At 43.7% G+C, this 24,305-nt stretch overlaps 1 protein-coding gene across 7 annotated transcripts in view; it reads left to right on the forward strand.

The window, feature by feature from the left end:
* robo2 (roundabout, axon guidance receptor, homolog 2 (Drosophila)) overlaps window positions 1-24,305 on the forward strand; it is a 364,990-nt gene that overhangs the window by 130,857 nt on the left and 209,828 nt on the right. Inside the window, exon 1 of one of the 7 annotated variants that reach the window (XM_086080359.1) lies at window positions 11,226-11,645. The exons of the other annotated variants lie outside the window; for them this stretch is intronic. Coding sequence (XP_085936485.1) covers window positions 11,591-11,645 — 55 coding nt within the window. The 5' untranslated portion in view covers window positions 11,226-11,590. Of the gene's footprint in view, window positions 1-11,225; window positions 11,646-24,305 lie in introns of those variants that run through there. 7 annotated transcript variants of the gene reach the window in all.

The raw sequence follows: 24,305 nt of genomic DNA on the forward strand, positions 1-24,305 counted from the left end.
TGGCCATCAGGAGGCAGTATAAGACAGTTATACAGACACAGACAAAGAAGAGTTTCACAACTACTGCACATGACTCAGTAAGCTGCAGTAATTGAGTTGAGGATCAGCAATATAGCTCTAACTATTGTTTTATTGTGTTTCTCCGTTTCTGCACACACGTTTTAACACCGTTAGACCAAGTTTATCTTAGTTAACAAAAAACTAAAAAAAAAAATTTAAAAAGATAATGATGTAAAATAAAAATGAAAATGCTTTAAAAAATTTTTTTTATAGTAACTGAAACTAAAATGTTTCAGTTAGTTAAAAAAAAAAAAAAAAAATTTCATTGTTCAACGTTTACATGATACTATAATTATCGCAAAAATGTCTTTGGGGATGATTTTAAATGTGATTTTTGCTAGATTTATTTTTCCCATGGTGCTTTTTTAAAATATTGCGCACAAGTAATACACATCTTTTTAAACTCATACTGAAACTAACTAAAACTAAACTAAAACTAAGCATTTATTAAATAACTACAACTCATAAAAACTAACAGAACCACCCTGAAAACTAATGACAACTAACTAAACTGAAAACGAAATCAAAACGAATTCAAATGAAAATCCCAAAACTTATAATAATTACTATATAAAAAACTAAAAATAAATACTATATAAAAAACTAAAAAAAAATAAAAAATATTTATTAGCTCCACTGAGGCTTTTTTTACATAGTGTCGTTGTTTTAAGTACACGATGTGTAATTGTCTTTGTTGAGTTGAGTTGACAACATCCCGCTGCACACCGTACGGAACATTCGATTGGACATCTACGTTGCGGCGTCTCCCGCCTCCTGCCACCGATCCCTATTCAGTCGTTTACATCCGCTCGCTTCTGACATTAAAAAGAAGGCCGCCATTACGCAACTCTTGTTCTTCTCGGTAATGAACTCAAGACACGCCGGCGGAATGCGACCCCGGTCGGCAATTTTGCGTCGGGAACGGTCAAGCGACCGCTCCCAGCGTGTTGCTTTGTAACTCTTTTTCCGCCCGGTCAGTTGTTTTAGTCGGCGAAATGAGTGACCGGAGGCCTCGGCGCGCCGCTTGATGAGGTCTGCAGCTGCGGGTTGCGTGTGGGAAGACCGTTTGCTTGATGATAAGGAATGCCGGCCGGGGAGATACTCGAGTGGCTCGTGTCCTCCCTTTCCTCGCCCCCCCCCCCTGCAAGAGTTTCACTTTGACTCATTAGCAAACCGGGCTCGCTCGCCGCTCAGCCGTTGTTTATCGCGTCCTGTCACGGCCGACGGCCGGCGCCCCGCAAAGGAGGTCCGCTCTCTCAGGCCGGGGGGGGAGGACAGTGGTGATGGGTAAGGGGGGGGGGGGGGTGGAATGTAGGTCAGCTCATTAGTGCCGGCAAAAAAGGCCGTTGTTCACCTTAACGGGGAAATTCCAAAGACGCGGTCAGCGGCGGAGGCCTTGAGTTAAGTTTATAGAGAAATGTTCAGTCCAGACAAAACACGCCATTAGTTTTTTTTGCGTGTGGAGCGGAATGCGACTTTCGAATGCCTCCGTGTGGATCGCGAGGAGTGATTCATATCTTTGTCCTTCAAGACGTGATCGCAGCCGGTCCACATTTGCACTTGTAAAATGTCTCAACGTCTGCCAGCTGGAGTGAGCCAACACTTGCGCCGCCTCCCCAGAGGCACATTTACTTCGCAAATGTCCTCCCCGAAAAAAAGCTGTTGTTTGTCTACTTTCCTTTGTAATGTGTCAAACATCTTCACCAATATTTCGGTCCTTCCAATTTTTGACAGAATTCTTCTGCCATGGAATGAATCACATTGTGGAGGAACTCATCTTGTCCAAAAAGTCACCAATTTTCATTTCTCATGGACCTGTGAACAGGAAGTCGGCCATTTTTTTTTTTTTTTTTTAATAAAGAGCTCAGTATTGTTCATTCGGAAATGTCATCATCATTGCTCTTTTTTTATTTTTTTTTATTTATTTGTTTATTTATTTTTTGTGTGGGTGAGTATGTGTATGTGCGTGCGTGCGTGTATTTGTTAGCTCACCAGAAAACATATTAGAAAAAATCTCATACCGTTCACCTAAACCGAACACCAGGAGACCCGAGGAAGGACCAAAGAAAACCAAGGAAGGTGAAATCCAGCACCGACCAGGCCAATTTACTTCTACTGCTTCATTGCGGCGTTTGCGTTTCGTTTTGGCAGTTTTGCGTGAATTGGGATTGAGGCTTCTCTCCACTCACATCTCATCGCATCCTCCATTTTGTCTCTCAGGCGCGTCTCATGTATCACGTATTCCCACCATAGTCATAAACAAGAAAAAAAAAAAAAAGAAGAAAAGATGCGACGAGTCGTGGCGGCGGCGGCGCCGTGCTTGGCATGCCGCGTACGCGTTGGGTGCAAATGAAACACTGGAGCAATCTACCTTTTGCCCGTGGATCTTATTCCGTCCTGAGCGCGCCGATGATTTGCATCGCCGACCGATGCGTCTTCGCCAAGGAGAGCGTTGTCACTTTTCCACGAGTGTGCGGATTAAAGTCTGGCAAATGACACATTTCATCGATCTTTAGACTCCGTTCAAATAAATCTGCGAATGTTAAAAAAGACGAACGTGTGTTTGTGCCGCGCGGGGGACGATCGTGTCGGTACGTGCGCGTGTTGTTGGCGAAGGACGCGGCGGCGCAGAGCACAGCTTAATATCGGTGTTTGACATGGGGGGCCCATTAATAAGGCCCCCGGATGTGAGCCGGCTGACAGGAGCGCTGACAGAGGAGGTTCACGGGGAAGAATCATGCCTTGCTCGGGGGGCCCGGGCGGCAGGTAAGGGCCCGTTCCGCCTTCCCCAGGTGTCATTACGGATGGCGGGGAGGCGGCGCGAGAGGGAGGGCCGCTACTGACATCTACATTAATCACCCCGCCGCTGCCCGCCGCGGGCCCCCCCCCCCCCCCTTCTCCGCCAGCGCCCGCCGACATCCAGCTCCTAATCATCCCCGCTTTGAGCCAGCGAGGGCGAACCCGGCCATGAAAGGGGATCCGGCTAAGAGCTCCCCAAATGTCACTCCCATCTGATCGTGAGTGATGCTGCGAACGGAACCTGTGACCTGGCGCACAATTAAAAACACTTTTCTCTTGACCCCCCCCACCCCGTCCCCAGGTTGTCCGCAACTAATCACGGCAGCCGGCATCTTGTTTGTACTTTGCATTTGTACGTTTTGCCGCTCTCGTGCTTTTCGATTTGGAAAACGTCTGTTGATCTTCTTTTGGATGTTTTTTTTTTTATCATTTAAAAGCAAGACAAAGTCGCACAACATTGCGGCCACGAGTGGTGATTGCGAAACCAGTCATGTATTCATACAGAGGTCAACACAGCGTAGCTCAGCTTTCTGGTGGTTACTGATGTGCTTTTGGCAATTCGTCAAACTCGTTTGAAATGAGGAAAAAAAAAAACTTCTCTTTTTTCCTTTTTGCCTTTTCTGTTTGTCTTTTTTCTTTCCCTTTTTCAATTTTTTTCAATTTCCCCCTTTGTTTCCCGTCCTTTTTTTCTTTTCCTTTTTCTTTCTTTTTTGCACCCTATTTTTTTTCTTTTTTTATGGTTTCCTGAGGGAGGGGGGGATGTAATGTGAAGATTAGTGCAGCAGGAACAAATTATTAATGTTGCACTTTTCTAAGAATTTTTTTTTTAGGTTGCCGTATCTTATAAAACATTTATTATCTGTTTCCCTAAAAAAAAGAACAACTGTTCACATCACTCTTTGGTCGTTTTGTGCCAAATCCTACAAAAAAAAATCTTGAACCAAGCAGATTTTGCTTTGAATGAAACTTGGTGTACTTGTTTTTCCAGTGAAGGCTCGACACTAAACCTCACATTTGAGGTCAATCGGAGCTACGGCCTGCGGAATTGGAATCTTTTGGGCAAAAAGGGGCGTGGCCGCCTTCATTTGAAGCCTCCTATCTCAAGAACGACTGGGCCAATTTTCACAAAACAAGTATTGTTGGAAAGGGAAATCAACCAGGAGTCCAAATCTGCTATTCAATTTTTCAACTTTCAATCAATCTATTAAACGGAATGAATGTTCAAGGCAGGGGTGCCCAAGTCCGGTCCCGGGGAGCCCCCCTCTGCAGCCTGTTTTGCGTGTTTCTCTCCACGAACACGCCTGGTTCATGACCAGGATGGTTGTCAAGCTTCTGCAAAGCTTGCTGATGAGCATTCGATCATTAGATTGAGCTGTGCTGAAGGAGGGAGACGTGGAAAACAGGCGCTGTCCAGGACCGGACTTGGGCACTACTGGTTTAAGGGTATGGACTCCTTATTGCTGCTAAATAAAGCAAACCCACACAAAAACCCTGTGAAACCTTTTATGTTTTTAGAAAACGTGAGATGACATTTCATGAAAGGTCAATTCCTGGAGGCGACTTGGAGGTCACCGACACCAACGTATTTTCTTCAAGTGCTTTTTTTTCTTCTTTTTTTTTTTCGCCCTGTGGTTCAAGACACACAAGCTGCGTCATAAATATTGAGCTGCCAAGACTCGGTCAATATAGAAGCAGATGGCACAAGCGGCACAATGCGGGAGTGATTTCATTACGACTTTCCATGCGATTACAAACGCATCATTTAGCAACAAAGTGACAATGCGTGCGCCATGATTACTTCAAAGTAACAAATGACCCCCCGTTGGGAATTGCTGATATATTGAGAAACTCGTGTTTGTTTGGCTGACACCGCCATTGGGCACACGATGGCATGAACGCGACCCACATCTCATTTTTATGTCTTTAAGTTCCAACAGAGTCACGGCTTTTTTTTTCAAATAAATCCACGTTTGCTGATGTTTAAGAAGCGGTGAAATACATCAGCCTCCGCTGATACGCTGATTGGAATGGCCGCATTAAAGGCCCCTCTTGGGGGGGGGGGGGGTTTGGGGTGCGAATTACACTCTAGTTACTTTTCCGTCAGTGGAGCCATACGCGCCGTTGTTTATGTTGGACGGCGGGCGTTTCGTCTTCCTAAATGACCTTTCCGCAATCGCCCTCCCTTTTCCCATCAGCCACACTGATGAGACGTGATGTGCGATACGGCAAATGTCCTTACTGATGCCGTGCCAAGTACAAACAAAACGACTGCAAACGGCGATGAGCGGACATTGGATCGCACCGACTTTTGCCGGACGCATTTTCAAAAGGCTCATCAAACTTTGATGCCACATTGCATAAAAAAAAATAATAATTCCTTTTCTCGGTCTCTCCTTTGGTCTCTTGAGGCCTCCCTGATTTTTTTGGGATTTGTTGGGGTCTGGATGTTTCTTGGGCTGGGGAGGAGTTCTGGTGGGGGGTGTCTGGTCGGTGCTGGATTTCACCTTCCTTGGTTTTCTTTGGTCCTTCCTCGGGTCTCCTGGTGTTCGGTTTAGGTGAACGGTATGAGATTTTTTCTAATAGGTTTTCTGGTGAGCTAACAAATACACGCACGCACGCACATACACATTCTCACCCACACACACACAAAAAAAAAAAATAATAAAAATAAAAATAAAAAATAATAATAAAAGAGCAATGATGATGACATTTCCGAATGAACAATACTGAGCTCTTAAAAAAATAAAAATAATAATAATTAAAAATGTGTCCAAGCTATGGTCCGGGGGCCATTTACAGTTCACAGTCCATTTTTCAGTAGCCTGTGGCTAGTACGTAGGCTACTGAAAATAGTAGCAACATTTCTCTTGCTAACCATTGTGATGAATAAATATAATCAATTTTTATTAGTAAAAAAAAAAAAATGTTTCACGTTCTTCTTACTGTATCTGATGAATTCTCAAGTAAAAAAATGGCGAGCTCACTCCAGATTGCTTTGTGCAGGGGCGGCGCTATTCTTGTGGGATACATTGCCAGGCCACCCCAAAAACCTGGAAAATCCTTCACTTTTGCCTTACCACCTTTTATAGAAAGCTGTTCAGGGCACAGTTTTGTGAAATGACTCTAATGTATAAACAATGCTGAATACAATTGTTTGATTGATGGAGTTTGGCATTTTTAATAAGTTCAATTTGGAAACATGTCAAAGTGGCCCTTGCATCCCAATAGTGTGAATTTTATCCACCATTTTTTATTTATTTTTTTGTCTCAGTTTTAGTCCGGTTTCAATCCCGCTTTTTAGTTTTGATCATATTTAGTCATTATTTAGTCCTTTTTTGGTCAACTATAAAGGTAGCATTTTAGTCCATAATTGTAATCGTCTAGTTTTAGTCAACAAACACTGTCAACGTTTTCGTCTAGTTTTAGTCAGGACAATCGTTTAACAACTGTATTTTATTTTTGTCAGCAGATTATGTTGAACATTTGGGATCTAAAACTATTTCACATAAAAAAAAAACTCGTCTTTTTGATGGAGAAACGACTTCACACACAATTACAGTGGCTAGTATGGCTCCGTGCTATGAGGTAGTAAGTTAGCCAGTATTAGTTAGCGGCTGGTTAACATTATTTTTGGAACGTTATAGCCGTTGGATTATTAACCCTTTCATTATGAATCCTGTCCCATGTGTGACTTTTGCAGATTTGTCACTGCGTGTCACATGACAGATGAGCAAAAACAAGATTTTACAAAATCATCTCATTTTCGTCTCGTTTTTGTTCATGAACTCAAATGTCCATAGATTTTAGTCCAGTTTTTTTATTAATTGAAGTACATTTTCGTCTTCATTAGTCGACAAAAATGCTGACTGATTTAGTCCAAGTTGTTGTTTATGGTTTTAGTCTGGTAAAAAATGTGTGTTGACGAACATTGTTTTTGTTTTTGTTGACAAAATGAACACCACATCTGAACACTTAGGATATTTGGTTCCGATTGGCGTTTTCCGATTTGTTGTCCAATTCCAGGTTTGGATTGTAACGTGTGCTTGCATTATGAGCGTGTTTGGGCAAGCTTGCGGACTTTGGTGCGTTTGATTTCATTAAACCCTGACTTGAGGATGCAAAAAATGACTTCTCAGTTACAGAAGAGTTTATCAGCGTTCTTTGCAACCTCCGTACTTTCGGTACTCTGACCCACATTCCAGTCAAGCAGGTGGTGCTAACGCACCTTGAACGTTACATGTCACCTGCCCATGGACAAATAATTTCTAGCCGCACCCCTGGCGCATTTCACATCATTCATTGAATTTGCGTCATTCAAAGCATGTGTCTGTGAAAGCGCTTTCCATTTTGGGTATCTGCACGTTTTGTTTTCTTTTTGTCTGCTGCAGATCAGCATGCGTTCTCATTGAAGACAAATGAAATCGGAGCAGACGAGCAAACGGGCAATCTTTTGTGGGGCCGAGCGAGCTGCAACACGCCGCTGTGCGAACGTAACATATTATTAAAGGCCGTCGAAGTGGTTCCCCCTCGCCGAAGCCGCCCTGTCGCGCTGTTGCTCTTTATTGGGAGAGGATGATTTTCGCAACAAGGCCCCGGAGCGAATCGTCTTCCTTTGACTGCGGAGGGCTTTGTTCGCCCGGCGTAAATCATAACACGGCCACATCTAAGCATCTGACTGATGCTTGTGAAGCTCTTATCTTTGCCTGCTTTGGCGCTTTCTAGGAGGCCGCTCGCAGAAATCTTATTGAAAGCGACTCGTTTGGAATGACAAAAAAGAACGCCTTTGGGCGGGGGGACTTTCACATATTTAAAGGGGGACAAAATGCAGGACTGTAATCAACTGCGGATTCGGAGTTCGCTATTCAGGAATTCACATATTTATATATAAGCATATTTTTCACCCACACACGTTTGTGTGGCCCCTAATTTCCTGTAGAGTGAAATAATGATCAAGTGTTCGGGACCGAATCTTTAAGCTTTTTGTGAAGTCAGGCGTGCGTGCGCGCACGTCTCTCTCTCGCGCCGCCGAAGCGCTGGGAAGGCGGAAGTGTTTGGGAGTGCGTGGACGAGATCGCGGAAAGGATGACAACGGATATAAAAGTGTGTCAAAATAATAATAAATCAAGACTGCAGTGCGACCCTTCGTCTCACGGTGGCTCCTTTTTTAAAAAAATTTTTTTAATTTTTTTTTTATTTTTCTTCTATAAAGAGCTCAGTATTGTTCATTCGGAAATGTCATCATCATTGCTCTTTTTTTTTTTGTGTGTGTGTGGGTGTATTTGTTAGCTCACCAAAAAAACTATTAGAAAAAATCTCATACCGTTCACCTAAACCGAACACCGCCGTCAGGAGACCCGAGGGGACCAAAGAAAACCAAGGAAGGTGAAATCCAGCACCGACCAGACACCACCCACCAGAACTCCTCCCCAACCCAAGAAACATCCAGACCCCAACAAATCCCAAAAACATAAAATCAGGGAGGCCTCAAGAGACCGAGAAAAGGAAGGAAGGACAGACGAAGCGGCGTGAGATCCACAGACACTCACGGTGGCTCCTTTTGGCGACGTGCAACGGGTGTTGTCCACGAAGGTGACTCTGACCGAGGGAAAAATCTCCCCTGCGTCCCCGACCACGGTCAGAATACCGAGCAGGAAAGGATAACGCTGTCTAGTGCGACAAAAAAAGGCAAACCTGAAGTCGCACGAGCGTCACGGGGGGACGTGGATCAATAATGGAGCAGCGTTCAAATTGAAGTACCGTCGGTGGAAAAACCTACCGAAAATGCGATTTATGATAAGCAATGCACAATAAAGCTAGCACTAGCTAACGTCTCGGCACTCTGGGCGCGTGCGTGCACGTCGCTGGCTTCCATTTCACTTTTCGAAAAAAAAAAACCTCGGTAAATTGCGTTCGGCACTCTTAAGAAAATGGAATTTTAAAGGCCAAATTTTTGTCGCCAATTCAGAATATTTTTTTCTTAATATTTACAATTAATATCAAATTAGAATGTAACACTGTTAAAATGTACTTTGGAATTTTGTATTTGTGGAGTTTTTATTATGTCCTTGACATTTAAGAAGAATTGACGAATTAATATCAGATTGAAGTGAAGTGAATCGAACCAGGGAAAAATCGAATCAAACTGAATTTGTGTGAATCGAAATCGAATCGATTGAGGAAATTAGAATCGAAACCACGCCCTACTTCTAAACCTAAAAATTCCCCCCCAAAACATTGACGGATACTTTGGAAGAAAAACCGATATATCCCAATATAGCATTTTCCCTGAAAAATGGCATTGATGTCAATTCTCAGTTCCTGATCATGAAATGGTCACAAGAGGGCCGCCAATCTGTCATCACTCACAAATGGCGACGCCCGCGGACTGACAGACCGTGAATGGCAAAATATCATTAACACGATTTTAAACTGATATTTACTTATGTTGATTTGTTTTTTCTTTGATTGATTTATTTTTTGACATAGGTTCATCCAACGCAACGTGTTAACCAGAACAACAAACAATTTATCGGAATCAGCCATCTTCACATTTTCCTCAAACACTTTGAAGTCGGAACTTGGACAATCCGAGTGTGATAAATCCGACCAACTCGCTTCCTTGAACGCAGCATAAGGCCTGGTATCGGTACGTGCCCATCCCTCATTTCTACTCGAGCACTATTTTATCCCATTCCAATTTTTTTGTTTTGTTTTTCTTTATTGTTGACACAACTCCCCTATGGATTTCTTAGCTATACAAGAGTTTTTTTTATCAAAACCCTTTAACTTCAGTCTAGACCAATCAGGACAGTACATTAGGAAAGAAAAGAATCAGTTTGACAGACTGTGTGAGTGTTTAAAATAAATAAATAAATAAGAAATGATGAACACGTTTTTTTACTGTCCAAGTCAATATTGGGTGTGCAGTTGCGCCTTAATTAGATGATGAAAGAATATAAATAGTCACAGTGGATACGTTTACACGCATTGAGAAAAAATGTAAGCAATAAAATGTCATAAAAAGTGATTATTTTTTTTTTAATTAAAGCTGAATGTCTACATTTAATTGACACCTTAATTATTTTATCCCCAATTCCATTCTTATGGTTGGATTTTTTTAAGACAAAATCCATTTTGAGCTCAACAAGGGCCACCCAAGCATTAGAAAAAGCCCTCGGTATGATGCAATACACATCTATAGTGCACCACAATGATAATACAAATTAAAATGACAACAAAAACATTCATATATTGAAAAGACACCTTCCCCCTCCCCTCCTCCTCCTCTCAGTTTATTTATGTGGCCTGTTTCGTAGAGGGCGGGGTGAGGGGGTTGTTGCTTGTATCACCAGTAGGGGGAGCTCACACTTCACTGTGACGAGAAGGAGGTTGCTGGGCAGACCACATGCACCGCAGCCCTTCCCTTTTCCCTCGCCTAGCTAGCCCCCCCCCCCCCCCCCCTTTCATCCCCTCTCTGTGAACCTCAACAGCTTGTGTCACAACTGCTGCCTCAATGTGTCTGACAGCCAAAAATCATCATCATCATCATCATAAGAATACACGACTTCGGATTTGAGTCTGAATGTATTTTTGGGGGGGGGGGGCATTATTTGGGGGGTAAAGACCGAGGCCGCATCAGCTCCTGATCAATCAAATCATCGATCATTCATATTTCACATGCGCGCATGCTACAACAGCTCTGGTTAAAAAAATAAACAAAACAAATACATACATACAATGACATTGAAGTGTCTTTTTGTCTGTCCACGTAGCGCCCAATTTTCAGATATTGCCATTCGGACCGCCATTTTTCAGAAGAACATCCCAAAACGTTTAAGCAGCAACTTGAACGCACATGGTGACAAAATGGACTTTTGAGCGTGTTAACCTCTGCTGGTGCGCGGGCGACGCCGGCTGCGCAAAGAGCGTGCGCGCTGCGTGCGTGCGTCCGAGGAGGAGGCGTCGGCGACGTACGGCGGCACGCGGGCACGAGGATCTTCTTCTTCTTCTTCGTCTTCGTCTTCTTCTTCTTCTTCTTCGTCTTCGTCGTCTTCTTCTTCTTCTACTTCTTCTACTTCTTGCCGCGCTTCTGATAAAACTCACTAACACTTAACAGCCCTCCCCGCCGCTGTCCCTTTCCGCGGCAGCTTTGCGTTTTTTTTTTCTGTCCTCCTCAAACTTGTTTTGGTTTTTGTTGTGGGAATGTTGCGGTTGCTGCGCGCGCCGCGCGTCACCGCAGCCGACGAGCGACGTGCGACGACAGCGAGGTGCCCGGGACGCGCGTGACCGGCCTGGGGGCGGGGGGGCAAGAAAGTGCGCAAGAGCCGCTCGCGGTGCGAGAGGGAAGGAGGAAGGGAAGGAGGGAGGGAGGGTTTTAGCTTTGCCTTGCGCGGACTCGGGGCTTGAGCGGGTCCCCCGCGTGCTGCAGGCTGTCGCGACAAGCAGCGAGTGGACCAAGACGGAAATCTCAACATCCCGGCCGAAGGGAGACGAAACGCCACTTTGGGGTGGAAGAAGCAACCCGAGTCGCCGGGTGACCTCCTTTTTTTTTTTTTGTTGCCCTCTTTCGTTCTTCTCATGGATCCTCTCGTTTCTGTGGACACAAACTTGTGTTTTTGTCAGTTTTGACGCGGAATAAATCTGCCCTTTTTTTTTTTTTCTCTCTCTCACTCCGTCATTGCGCTGAATTGGAGGATTTGCGCGCCACTCGTGGATGTTTTAATATGCGAGGATGAGTCCACTCGCGTTCATCCTGCTGGCTGGATTATTGCGCTTTCAAGTTGATGGTAAGTTGAAGACATTTGCTTGAATTCTTCGTGGCTTTAAAAAGCAACTCTTGCTATTGTCCGGTTGAACCCAAAAGTTGGCAGTTCTTGTAAAATGAATGAAACATTTGCAAAACAGTAACAAACATCTGACTTTGGCATGTTTTTGCTCATTTTAAGGTTGAAATGATAATTGTCTCTGAGAATGAGGACTACGGTGCTCTTGTCTTTGTGGTGGACCCGAATAGGAATTCAGTTGAAATGCAAAAAAACAAAACAAAATAAAAGATCTTTGCCCCCCCCAAAAAAAAAGATGCCAGGCCAAATTTTGTCTCGGTTGTGCGGTGGAGATGCTGATTGGCGGTGAAATGCAACAGAAGGTCGTTTGAACCTGTTGTGGGTGGCTGCTTCAATACATCTGGACGGTTCCACAACATGATTTTGATCTGATGTCGTTTCATTTTGGTTCTATCCAATTTTTTGTGTGTGTGTGTTTTTTGGGGACATTGCAAATGCCTCTTTGTCCGCTGAAGAAATCTTGTCTTTCTGTAAAAGTCTGATGTTGGATTTACGGCGGTGTTGGCGATCAGTTGACCTGAATGAGGTTCAAGGGAAAGAAACTGTGACTCATGAGGCGGCAGACCTTGAGTTTGTCCAGTTTCTTTCTCGCTCTCTCAAATTCAAAAAAAGTCACTTTGTACTCCGTCAGCGTGCTTTGTGGTAGAGGTTCAAATCACGTTGTCTTCCTTCGTAACATGACATCATCTTGGTTCTAGTGTGACTGACTGGACCTCAAAACTGTATATATATATATATATATTTATGTATTTATTTTTATTTATTTATATATATATATATTTATGTATTTATTTTTATTTATTTATATATATATATATTTATGTATTTATATATATATATATATATTTATGTATTTATATATATATATATATTAATGAATTTATATATATATATATATTTATGTATTTATATATATATATATATATATATATATATATATATATATATATATACACATTCACACACACACACCAGTTAACCGTCCTGTTACAACGTGGATCATAATAACCCACTTTCAAGTTAAAGAACAACAAATGTTAGTGTTTCCACCATGAAACTTGGCACCAACAGACCGTAAAAAAATGGTTTATTTCAGCATACAGCATTTACAAAAGGAACCATTAATGAGCTGTAACGATGTTTCTCGGGATGCTTTTGAGACATGAAGTCGTCTACTATGACATCTTTTGAAAATTTCAATGATTGCAAATGTTTTTGAGAATGCTTTTGGAGCATTAATTAAAAAGTTAAATAATTACAAATTGTAAAAATTGTTCATTTTAAAAGCGGTTAACTGATTTGCTCCCAAAACGTATAAATACGTTCTATTTTAAATGTGTCCCAAAGACGTATTTATACGTTTTTATGTTTTGTTTTGTTTTTAATGCTCGAGCATATCTTCTAATACGGCCTGGGTCAGTTTGACCCGATAACCATATTGTTCCTGCAAAACCAACCTAACAGGAGGGTTAAGCGGTTTTGCGAACGTCTTTGTGTTGTGAATGGGTTCAAACTCGAGTTCATTCTGATGACGTCATGTCGCTTTTAACAGCTGCATCCGACATGACCTGATTGCATACAGGTAACAAAATATTTGACAGCATTTGTCCAATTTTGGTCCAATTTTCCCTGTCATTGTGACCTGCCGGCGGAATGAAGGCGCTGTCTGATATGATGTGATATCACACATTAGCAAGGTGAGCTTCAGAGAAAGAAAGCGGCGACTCACGCAGGATGTCTGAATCCCGCTTTTCATTGCAGCCAACGTTATCGTGGCGGCAGGATGAGGAGACGACTGCTTTTTGTTCGAACAGCTCGGCGCTTCTTGCTAAGCTTTTTGTTGCGCGCTCAATGCAAAACTGATGCTTGTTTTTGGGCCGCCAAGCGCCGCTTTTGTTGCTCGCAGCTGCTCCTTCGCTCGTGTTTGCGCCGATAAAGGCGGATTAAGCCAAAGTTTCTGTCTGCCGCCTATGGGGTCCCAAGAACCTCTCGAGGCAGGATCGCACACAAAAGTGGTCACAATTTAAATGCGGCGCCGAAATCCCAAAGACTAAATAAAGCCTTTTTTCGCACCTTTTCTTGATGTCAGGCCACCGGTTGCTAAGCAGTGGCCCGATGGCATTGCCGTTCGCGGTGGATCTTCCTAATCATGTGCCCCATCCCCTTTCCGTCCTTTTTCAGAGGTAATCCGAGGGGTCTTTGGGAGAAGAGGGAGGGGCTTTCCCCTCTAAGGGTCCACTTAGGCAGACAAAAAAAAAGGGGAAAAAAAGAGTCTGGAGTTGTTTTCTCCAGCAACAAAGCCGAGGCTTGTGAATGGCGTCAGGCACTGTGATTAACACGCGAGGCGAGAAAAGGTGAGCGGGAGATGTTTCCGCGACCCAAGCGGGGGGCGTCCCGTACATCTTAAATTAGCCAGGGGGAAGGGGGGGGGGGCTGTCAGATTATAGGGGTACAGTAGGAATTTCTTCATCCCGTCGTGAGCGATGCAAGGAAACTTTTTCACGAATCCAAATCCAACATGCGAAGTATGCCGTGTAAAAAGCAGCAAGCAAGATTTGAATATAGCCTCACTTTACGAATCCCCCCCCCCCCCCCCCCCAACGCAGAGTCTCCGAGCCACGCCCCTCACTTATATTCGAGCGTCGCAAGCATGGCTTGTATGCCGCGCAGCAGAAGGGGTGTGTTGGCGACGCGTCTGGCCGAGCGACAATTTGGTGGCAGGAAGTCGATCGGAACCTTCCGCCTGCTCAGACCACGTTTAGCACCGGCACCGGGTCGACAGCTGCTCGACTTATTTCATTGATAAGTATAGAGCCCTCAATGTTTTCAATTTGAAGATTTGTCTTTTGGAATGTACAGTCAATGAAAAATCGAAATGAGCCCGACCAATATGCTTTTTTTTTTTTTTAGACCGATGCTGATAACGATTTTTGGCAGAAAACAATATCGATTACTGATGAACTAATTTGCTCCCAAAACCATATAAATACGTTCTATTTTAAATATTACCATGCTCCCAAAGACATATTTATACATTTTTATACAGCTTCTGACATAAAGAGGTCGCTTAAGCAATGGTAGTTTTTACCACCAAAAACGCCCAGCAGGTGGCAGCAGAGTATACGAGATCAACCAGGGCCATGTTGCAAAAAGTTCTTTCCCCCAGATTTGTGAATAATGATGAAACTTAGCTATATTCTAATGCTAATTGCTGCAAAACGGAAACAGATAGAAATGATGAAAGAAGAGACTCGAATCTTTCTTTTGGTAGCTTCCATGTTTTTATAGCAATAATACACAATATTCTGTGGGCCTTGCAAAATCAGTCAAAATCCAGTAAAACAGCCGGGAGCGAAGGGGGTTGCTTCAGTGAAAATGGCTGAGAGCGAATGAGTTAATCTGCCGATTATTTAAAAAAATATATAATGCCATTGAATTCTATTAATATAACAAATTTTTCACAGATTGGAAATAATTCTTGATTCGTGTTATTTTACCTGCCGGTATGTGTTCTGTGTGAATATTCATTATTTAAAGGAAAAACACACGATGCTAACTTCCTGTTAGCATTTGAATGGGATCCTCCCTTCGCCTTTAGCATTAGCGCTAGAGTAGCGATATTTTTAAAACGAAGAAAGTTTTGTATTTAAATATAAATGAGATGTAACCCTTAACGTTGTGTGTTTAGTTTTACAGTTAACTCCAACTGGGGTGTCATTAAACAGCTTAAAGGACGCTTAGGGACAGCAGAACCACGTACGCGACACACTTGCTCGTTGCTAATGCTATGCAAGAAAAATGATGCACGCAAGGTTCTTTAACAGCGTCCAAAACTTCCGTTTTATTCAATGACATTATAACATTTTAAAGGAAAAACAATCTGTCATTTGGCCCAATTGGCGGCCGATTAATCGGTGAGGCCCGAGCAGATATATTGCTAATTGTTGTTTCCGGTCCCCCCTTAGCTGTCTGTGGCCCCTCCACCTCCACTTGTGGAAGGCAGCGCCTTTGTCCACCCTGTTTGATCTCAAGATGAGTCCATTACTTTCTTTTTAACTTTAGTTGCTAACTGGAGGTGGTGGCTATTTCCTCAAACTTTCAGTCTAAAGTCATCGCTAACAATGTGCAGCGCTAACAATGTGCAGCGCCAATCCTGTGCGGCCTTTCATTGATCAAAAGAAGCTTTCATTTGAAATTCAGGTGTATCCACCTGCGCCCTGTCAAACAGTTTTTCTGGAATATATAGAACTTGCTTGGCACCACAATGCCACCAGATGGCACCAAAGAAATTAATTTTTTCGAGACATGAGTTTGGCCTCGGCACAACCCTAAAAAAAATAAACCTACACATAGACATTATTTTCTCCGGAACTACAATAATTGGTGTAGATCAGGGGTGGGCACACTCTGTCCTCAAGGGCCGGAGTCCTACAGGTTTTAGATGTTTCCTTTCTCCAACACAGCTGATATATGATCAGCTCATCAGCAAGCTCTGCATAACCCTGATAACGAACCTGTCGATTGGAATCAGCTTGTATTGGAAAAGGGAAACATCCAAAACATGCAGGACTCCGGCCCTCGAGGACCGAGTGTGCCCACCCCTGGTGTAGATTGTCATGCGAGCTTGCAAGTCGTGCCTCCTCGATAAAACAAGTCCAAGTGAAGACCGGGGCACTTGCGGAGAGCCGCCTCTGCCGTGTCTCGCCGCGGCCCAAATGGGATCGTTCCGCATCAGTGGGCCGCGTTTAGACCGCGCGATTGTAATGGCGGCTCATTTGCCCGAATGGGGCCGGCGCGTAATGAGGAAGCTTCATCCCCGAGATCCACCGGAACCGTCTCGTCTCCCGCTGTCGGCCGCGCTCTCGTCAAGACCGCTCGTGTTTATTCTCTGATTAGCGTCAAAACATTAGTGGCCATCAAGACCAAAGACTGGCAAAAGAAGCGATCAGAGGGAAACGGGAACAAAGACGGGCGGCGGGCGAGCGAGGTGAGCGACTGAAGAGTGCGAATCAGCCGGTCCTTGGGTGGGATGGACATGAGCGCTAACGCGGCGGCCTGTCAGCTCCTATGATCTGCTAATAGCCTGGTCTGGCTGCAGGCGGGCTCGGGTTTCGCCAGCCAACACTGGGACTCGTTCCCGCACTAATGACTTTACCTTTTCTCCAAAGTGGAAGAAAGGGGAAAATGTCAGTGGCTGATTTTTTTTTTTTTGTTTTAAGCAAGGACTGGGCCACTTTCCCCACACTTTACCTTTGCTTTATTAAGCATCAGTGAAGCAGAGCCCTGACATTTACAGAGCAGGCAAGAAAAGCAGAAAGGGACCTCATGCCTCATTGCAGTTTCAGTTGGATTTGTACATTTATTTTGAACTGAACATTTCAGAGATGAACAATCAACAACAGAGAACTTTTCAGAAAGGAGTGGGAAGATCTAGATGACCTGGGTTCAAATCTCAGGGGTTGTGTGAGTCACTCAGGGTTTCGCCGACTCAAATGTTTTGCGATGATACGCCCCGTTTGGCCATCATTGGCTGCAGGTGATCACACACACACACATTGACTGGCCTATCTGAGCTGCGGGGAATCATTAACGGAATGTACGGTGTTCCACAGGGTTCAATTCTGGGGCCTCTGCTCTTTCCATTGTATCTGCTGACCTTGGGTTCCATCTTAATAAAATAGCGGTTTTAAAGACCAACTTTGAAGTCATTTTATGAAATGCCAAAAAGGGTCACAAGTGATGTAATTAAACATTGACCCAAAAAATAAAGCATGAAAAAAAATATTTTTTATTTTGTGTATTTGACAAAATAATCGTTTTTTCAAAGTTAGAGCCTGGCGACCGACAAACCCGAAAATTATATGTCACACCAGGGACAACAATGGCAGAGCTCAATACAGAAAGTATACAAAGCTAGTCAAAAATGGATTCCGAAAGCCAAGATCCAAGTCTTCGAAGAGTTGGAGGAAGAGGAGGAGGTTGACATGTTATTTTTGGGACCATATTTATACTACTGTATGTCTTGAATAAAAAAATAATAATATATATATATATATATATATATATTTTATTTTATTTTATTTTATTAGATTTTTTTCTAATAAAGGGTCCAGTGAATGTGCATAGGAAACTGATGGGGTTCAGTACCTCCAACATAATTAATAACCACTAATCTCGATTCATAAAATGCCTCATTATTATTGTAAAAACAATTTACAGCAGGATGGAAGGTTTCCTGGCACGCCGGCACTCTCCTTGATTGACATCTGGCAGGTTGCTACTGCGTTGCCCGAAACGGAGACAAAGTCAATCAACTTTGGCAGACAGAGGCTGTCGCCTGGAGGTATTAAGACGACGCGAGGCGATGACCAAATTGGCATCTCACGGGATAAAGTTACGTGCTCAGGCACGCTGCCGAGGGTTAACGTTCGTAATGATAGCATTATGATTTACGGGTCCGGATATTCGGGTGTAACGGCACGCCAATAATTAGGGTTGCAGCAAAATAACAAAATGCTAAGCGTGAGCTTTGATGATGTTGAAAACGAAAGAAAATATGTTTGCACCTTATTTCCCAATAAATAAAATATTCTCAAACTCAGTAAGGTATAAACAAAATGAATGAATTTTAACTTCTTACATTTTTTTTTTAGAAAGTGCAACATAGTTTGTCTTGTGTTTAGGAAATGAACAATGTAGACAAGTGCAACAAAAACAAACATTTCGTTAGCTTTAGCAATTAGCATGCCTTCTCACGTTCTCACTCAGCGCGTTGACTGCTCAGTTTACTCCTCGAGCTCCTTTTCAGAGGATGTTGCTAGCAATAAGTGTCATTTATTTGCCGGTTTTAGAGGTGAGGATTGTTAGCTTAGTAAAACAGCTGCGTGACATTGTGTTTGTGGAGTAGACACATGGTTAGAGGCTCTCAACCTTGCTGACCGTCTTTAATGTCCGCCTGTTTGTATGGGGCCACATTGGACATGCTGACGGTGTAACGTTGACTTTTGTTCTGTAACGCTGCCGTTGAATTTTGATGCTCAGATTATGTTTTTTTTCCCGACTCAGTATGGCTTCTCTTCCCGTAATAGAATGTTTGATGTCGCAGTATAAGCAAATAGGGACCCCTCGCTACGACATCACAGACCGTAACAGAGTTGCATCAAAGGAATGCTAATTCTGATGCTAATGCTAGGTGGGAGCCAGTGCGAAAGCAGTTAATTTAGACTTGAAATGTCTTAGATCTTTTATGTTTAACCCCCTCCGAGGAGAACATAGAACAACAAAGTGTCTGCTGTGGAAGGAACAAATATGACATTGACTTAGTTTGTATACTTGTAGATGCTAAAACTTTGCTTTGCTCACGTACGCACCGATTGGATCTTCCGACTGTCATGAGGGAGGAATTCAAACACGGCCGTGCACCTGTGCAGGTAGAGGCCGCCGTGGGGGGAGGACCGTGCCCTCACCTGTCTGACGCACCTGCACTAACACAATACGCACCTGTGACACACACAAGCACACACTTTTTTGTATATGCTAGCATAAGCCTCTCATCTCCAGATGCTTCCATTGTAGGCTGTATGATTTAATTTGCGATTGTTTGAGTAAGCGACTGTCCAAACAGACATTTTTTGGGTGTTCAAAAGTAAACGTATCACAATGTTCGTGTCAGCAAAAGTGCAGGCAGAGGAACACTAAAGGCAAGCCTCACCACTATAACTGAAATATAGTCAAACCTTTCACCGAAGGCAAACGCGCCATCGCTAATATGTTGATATTGTTAAAACATTTTGTATATTAGAGAATTTAGATGTTTCTGGGGTTGGTGAAAGGACTCTGGTTGGTGGCTCGGTGGGTGGTGGGTGGTGTCTGGTCGGTGCTGGATTTTACTTTCCCTTCTTTTCTTTGGTCCTTCCTCGGGTCTCCTGACGGCCTCACGACTCTGGCTGGATTCTGAAGTGTTCGGTTTAGGTGAACGGTATGGGATTTTTTTAATAGGTTTTAGGCGAGTTAATGCATACACACTCACTCGCACGCACATGCACATACACACCCACATACAAAATAAAAATGTATACAAATGTATTTAAAAAATAAAATAAAATAAAAAAATAATAATAAAAAAAATAAAAAGAGCAATGTTGATGACATGTCAAATCGGTAAAATTACCGAATGAACTGAGCTCTCCAGGGGAAAAAAAACAAAAAACATTTGGTATATTTCACAAACACGGCACAAGTCTATTATTTGGAGTGTGACGTTGAATAATGAATGTGCCGCCGTTATGTCGTCTGTGTCTCCGATTTGCTAGTTCTCATTTGGTTATCAGACAATGTGTTCCTTGCCACCGTGTTTCTAAATAGCCTTGTTGTGTAACCAAAGTGCTAATGTATGCCGCATTTCAACAGGCGGCCTCATTTAACGCAGTAAAACCTTGCGAATGGGTCGTTACATGGGGAGGAAAAGTTGTAGTCTGCCGTAGGTGATCCCGAAGGAGTTCAGGGACCTGGCTTTGTGGGCACACAATCTGGACCCATGAAATTCTCCTCAACTGTCCACAATGAAGGGATCTATGGTTCTAGCCCAACGCCTGATGAATTCATTAAGATGTGTATGACGAGGCTCCGAGTGTCCGTGTCCTCAAGTGCTGCTTCATGACTAGCATCTCGGCGAGTGACCACGGCCGAGTTGATTTAATGCATCTGCTGGCTCCTGGTCCAGACTCTCAATTGGAACGAAGCTTTCATGGCGCCCTTGAACGTTTGAACCGTGAAGTAGTTCCGATGTTAACGGCGTGATCCGCTAACGCATCCCCATCCGGGGAGCGGCTTGATTAAATACACTTGCTGTTTGCAGATGCAGCAGCCCCTTTCACACTGGCCATCCGAGACTGTTTTTATGGCCTTATACGGGGGACTCGTTGTCTTTTTTTTGTAAGGGGCCGATGCATGATAGGGGAGTTGAGGTACGACACCGACCAAAGTGTGTGGTTTAACATCAAGACTCACTGACCAAAGCGCTTTGTGTCAAAATCCACCACACCAGCATCTACCGAAACTCAGACACAATCTGTTTCCTCCTCAGGTCATTGAATCGGTGGAGGCTGCCTGGTGTCTGCGGATCTCACGCGGCTTCGTCTGTCCTTCCTTCCTTTTCTCGGTCTCTCCTTTGGTCTCTTGAGGCCTCCCTGATTTTATGTTTTTTGGATTTGTCGGGGTCTGGATGTTTCTTGGGTTGGGGAGGAGTTCTGGTGGGGGGTGTCTGGTCGGTGCTGGATTTCACCTTCCTTGGTTTTCTTTGGTCCTTCCTCGGGTCTCCTGACGGCGGTGTTCGGTTTAGGTGAACGGTATGAGATTTTTTCTAATAGGTTTTTTGGTGAGCTAACAAATACACGCACGCACGCACGCACATACACATACTCACCCACACACACACAAAAAAAAATAAAAAATAAATATATATATATATATTAAAAAAAATAAAAAAAAATAAAATAAAATAAAATAAAGAGCAATGATGATGACATTTCCGAATGAACAATACTGAGCTCTTTATAAGAGAAAACAAAACAAACAAAAAAAAAAAACAATGTGATTGCTGACATTAATGATCAGAATGTGTGAAGCAGCAACGGCTGTGTTAACACTTTGGTGTGTTCTGTTTAAGAGCGACGGGCAAATTAATGCCGGCTCTACCATTGCACCTATTTGACTGGAAGGGTCTGTTGTGTAATCTTTTTTGACCACGGCATCACACATACCTTCTGGTAAACATGCACAGCATCACCGAAGGGATTATTCTGTTTGTTTGCTACTTTACATTTTACAGTAGCTTAGCGGTTGGCATTCTTGTTTTTTTTTGTTGCTGGCTTCCTGTTGAAGTGGGAACAAATGTTTAGCTTATTTGCCACCACGGAGGCAAGGATTAGCGTTAAGACGATTAGCGCTGCGATTCGATCCGTCACACGATTCATAGGTCACGATTCGATTCGACACATATGAATCCCGATACAGATCTATACGTCGATTATTGCGATTTGATTTGATATTTTACTCAAATTCAGAAAATATCGATCAGTGAACTTGTACATGTAGACTGTAAGATTTGTATGAAAATGTATTTGTTTATCTGAAACTTCAGGCTTATAACTGTGAACCACTGTAGTTAACAAACAGGTTGCAATCTGTTTCATGTTTGAACAGTACGGAAATAAAATATGAAGGCTTAATGTTCCATTAATAGAACATTCTTCCATGCTTTAAGTGTGAACCCTAATCCTACGTAGGACCTTTTGTTGAATATTTCCATCAAAAATGTGTATTTAAACATCGATTCGGCCGCATATTGAATCGATACAAGAATTGCGCACTGTAATATCGCAATACAGTATTTTGCCGCATCCATTTTTTAACACCGCCGAAAGGCAAAGCTCTCGATTTACCGGTCGATCTACGTTCCTGTCCTCACCTGCGGTCACGAGCTGCGGGTCATGACCGAAAGAACGAGATCACGGATACAAGCGGCCGAAATGAGTTTCCTCCGCAGGGTAGCCGGGCTCTCCCTTCGAGAGAGGGTGAGAAGCTCGGTCATTCGGGAGGGACTCAGCGTCGAGCCGCTGCTCCTCCGCGTTGAGAGGAACCAGTTGAGGTGGCTGGGGCATCTGGTTCGGATGCCTCCTGGGTGCCTCCCTGGGGAGGTGTTCCGGGCATGTCCTACCGGCAGGAGGCCCCGGGGACGACCCGGGACACGCTGGAGAGACTACGTCTCACGGCTGGCTTGGGAACGCCTTGGGATCCCATCGGAGGAGCTGGCTGAAGTGGCTAGGGAGAGGGAAGTCTGGGCTTCCCTGCTAAAGCTGCTGCCCCCGCGACCCGACCCCGGATAAGCGGAATTGAAAACGGAACGGAACATTTTTTAACACCCCTAGTTAAGACAGTGCTTAGCTGCGAGAGCTAACCTGCTGCAATTCTTGCGGGGCAAGTTAGCTTAGCACCTAGCATTCCCAGTCGTTCCCAAGCAGTGGGGAAAGTAGCTTGAGTGGCTCGCTGTTTGATGTGGACGCATTGTTGTTGTTTTTCTTTTTTTTTACCGGCTCAGACCCGGTTCAAACGAGCTGTCGTCAAGAACTTTCTGCCACCCAAAGTATCCTGCCCTGTTGTTTACAAACATGGACAAGTCAACGCTTTCTCTATATATCACTAGCATGAGCTTTACTTCCCTTACATATCAGTCACAAGGCTGCACCTTAAACAAATAGCGCGTTACTTTGTCTCCCGCTTCCCAATGTGGTTTTTCATTTGCATGCGGCGGGCGGCACAGCGCGTCACGCTGCGCCTCACGATGAGTCACTCAGTAGCACGCATGCGTGTCACCGACGCAAGCTTTATTTCTTGAAGCAATAAAGCGCGTACATGTTTCTATTCTCCTCCATTCAGAGCGCTCGGCAGCGCAGGTGAGGCGATTACAATGCTTGAGGGAGAAGCGGCAATCAATTGATGCCATTCATCGCCTCTTACGGCGGGAACACTTTCAAGTAGCCACACGCTCTCAAATGATGGGAGTTTTTTTGTGCCGTGCGAGTTCTCCGACGCAGCTGCGTTAGCACGCACGGCGCAAGTGCAACGGCACGGGAATGTAAACACTCCCCTTTTGTTCCGCACAATCGCAGAAATTCACACACTTGGGCCTGGCAATGATGCTTTAATTAAGCGTTCATCTTGGAATTCAAAGCCGCATGCTTTCCAGAATCCTCTGCCGGAAAACAGAACGATGGCAGGAACTTAACTCATAGAATTCAAGTGACGCGCCGGCAGGTTTTTAAAGACGCCGTTTCTATCAACTGGTATGGGTCGGTGGTTATTAGAGTTGTAACGGCACGGCAAAAGTCTGGGTTTAGTACATACCTTGGTTGAAAGACTCCAGTTCGGTTAACGTTGCAAATTAAATATGTAAACAACTACAAACTGCTCGTAGTAAAATTTGTACATCAATTCAAGAATCTCAAAAAACACGACAACGTATGCAGGAAATTAATATATAATACTGTAAACAACAGCTAAAAGCTTTTTGTATTTAGGACATATTTTTGAACATTTGAAAATGATGCACACAATTGCAATAGTAACACTTTATAAGTTCGAGTACGAGACAATTAAACTACCAAATGAACTATCACAATACTGATAAATACATTTTTTTGTACACATGACAAGTTAGAGTATGAATTTTGTTGAATTTCCTTTGAAATATGTGTTTAATTTACGTTGGAGTTACGCACTCGTCAACATCTCGTCAATGGAAATGCAAGCCTGGCGAGGAAACAAACTGTGTGGCGCTTTTGTCAAAAGCCATTTTCACGCCATTCTCTTCTGCCGCCTCTTGATCGCCGGACTCGATTCGGACGGGCCAATTCGCCATCCAAAGCAGATCACGTCAAGCTCGGCAACTGAAAATGATGAGCGCGAGTAAAATGACCCCGGAGCCTGCGAAAAATGCAAGAATCAGATCTCGTCTTTCTCACACGGCGTCTACGCGAATAAATGCCAACCGTTAACGAGGAGAGCAAACAAACTGCCGGCGAGTCAAGATGGCGTGGCCAGAAA

This window comes from Leptonotus elevatus, chromosome 7 (assembly GCF_054856555.1).
Source record: "Leptonotus elevatus isolate MCC_2025b chromosome 7, RoL_Lele_1.0, whole genome shotgun sequence".
NCBI lineage: Eukaryota > Metazoa > Chordata > Actinopteri > Syngnathiformes > Syngnathidae > Leptonotus > Leptonotus elevatus.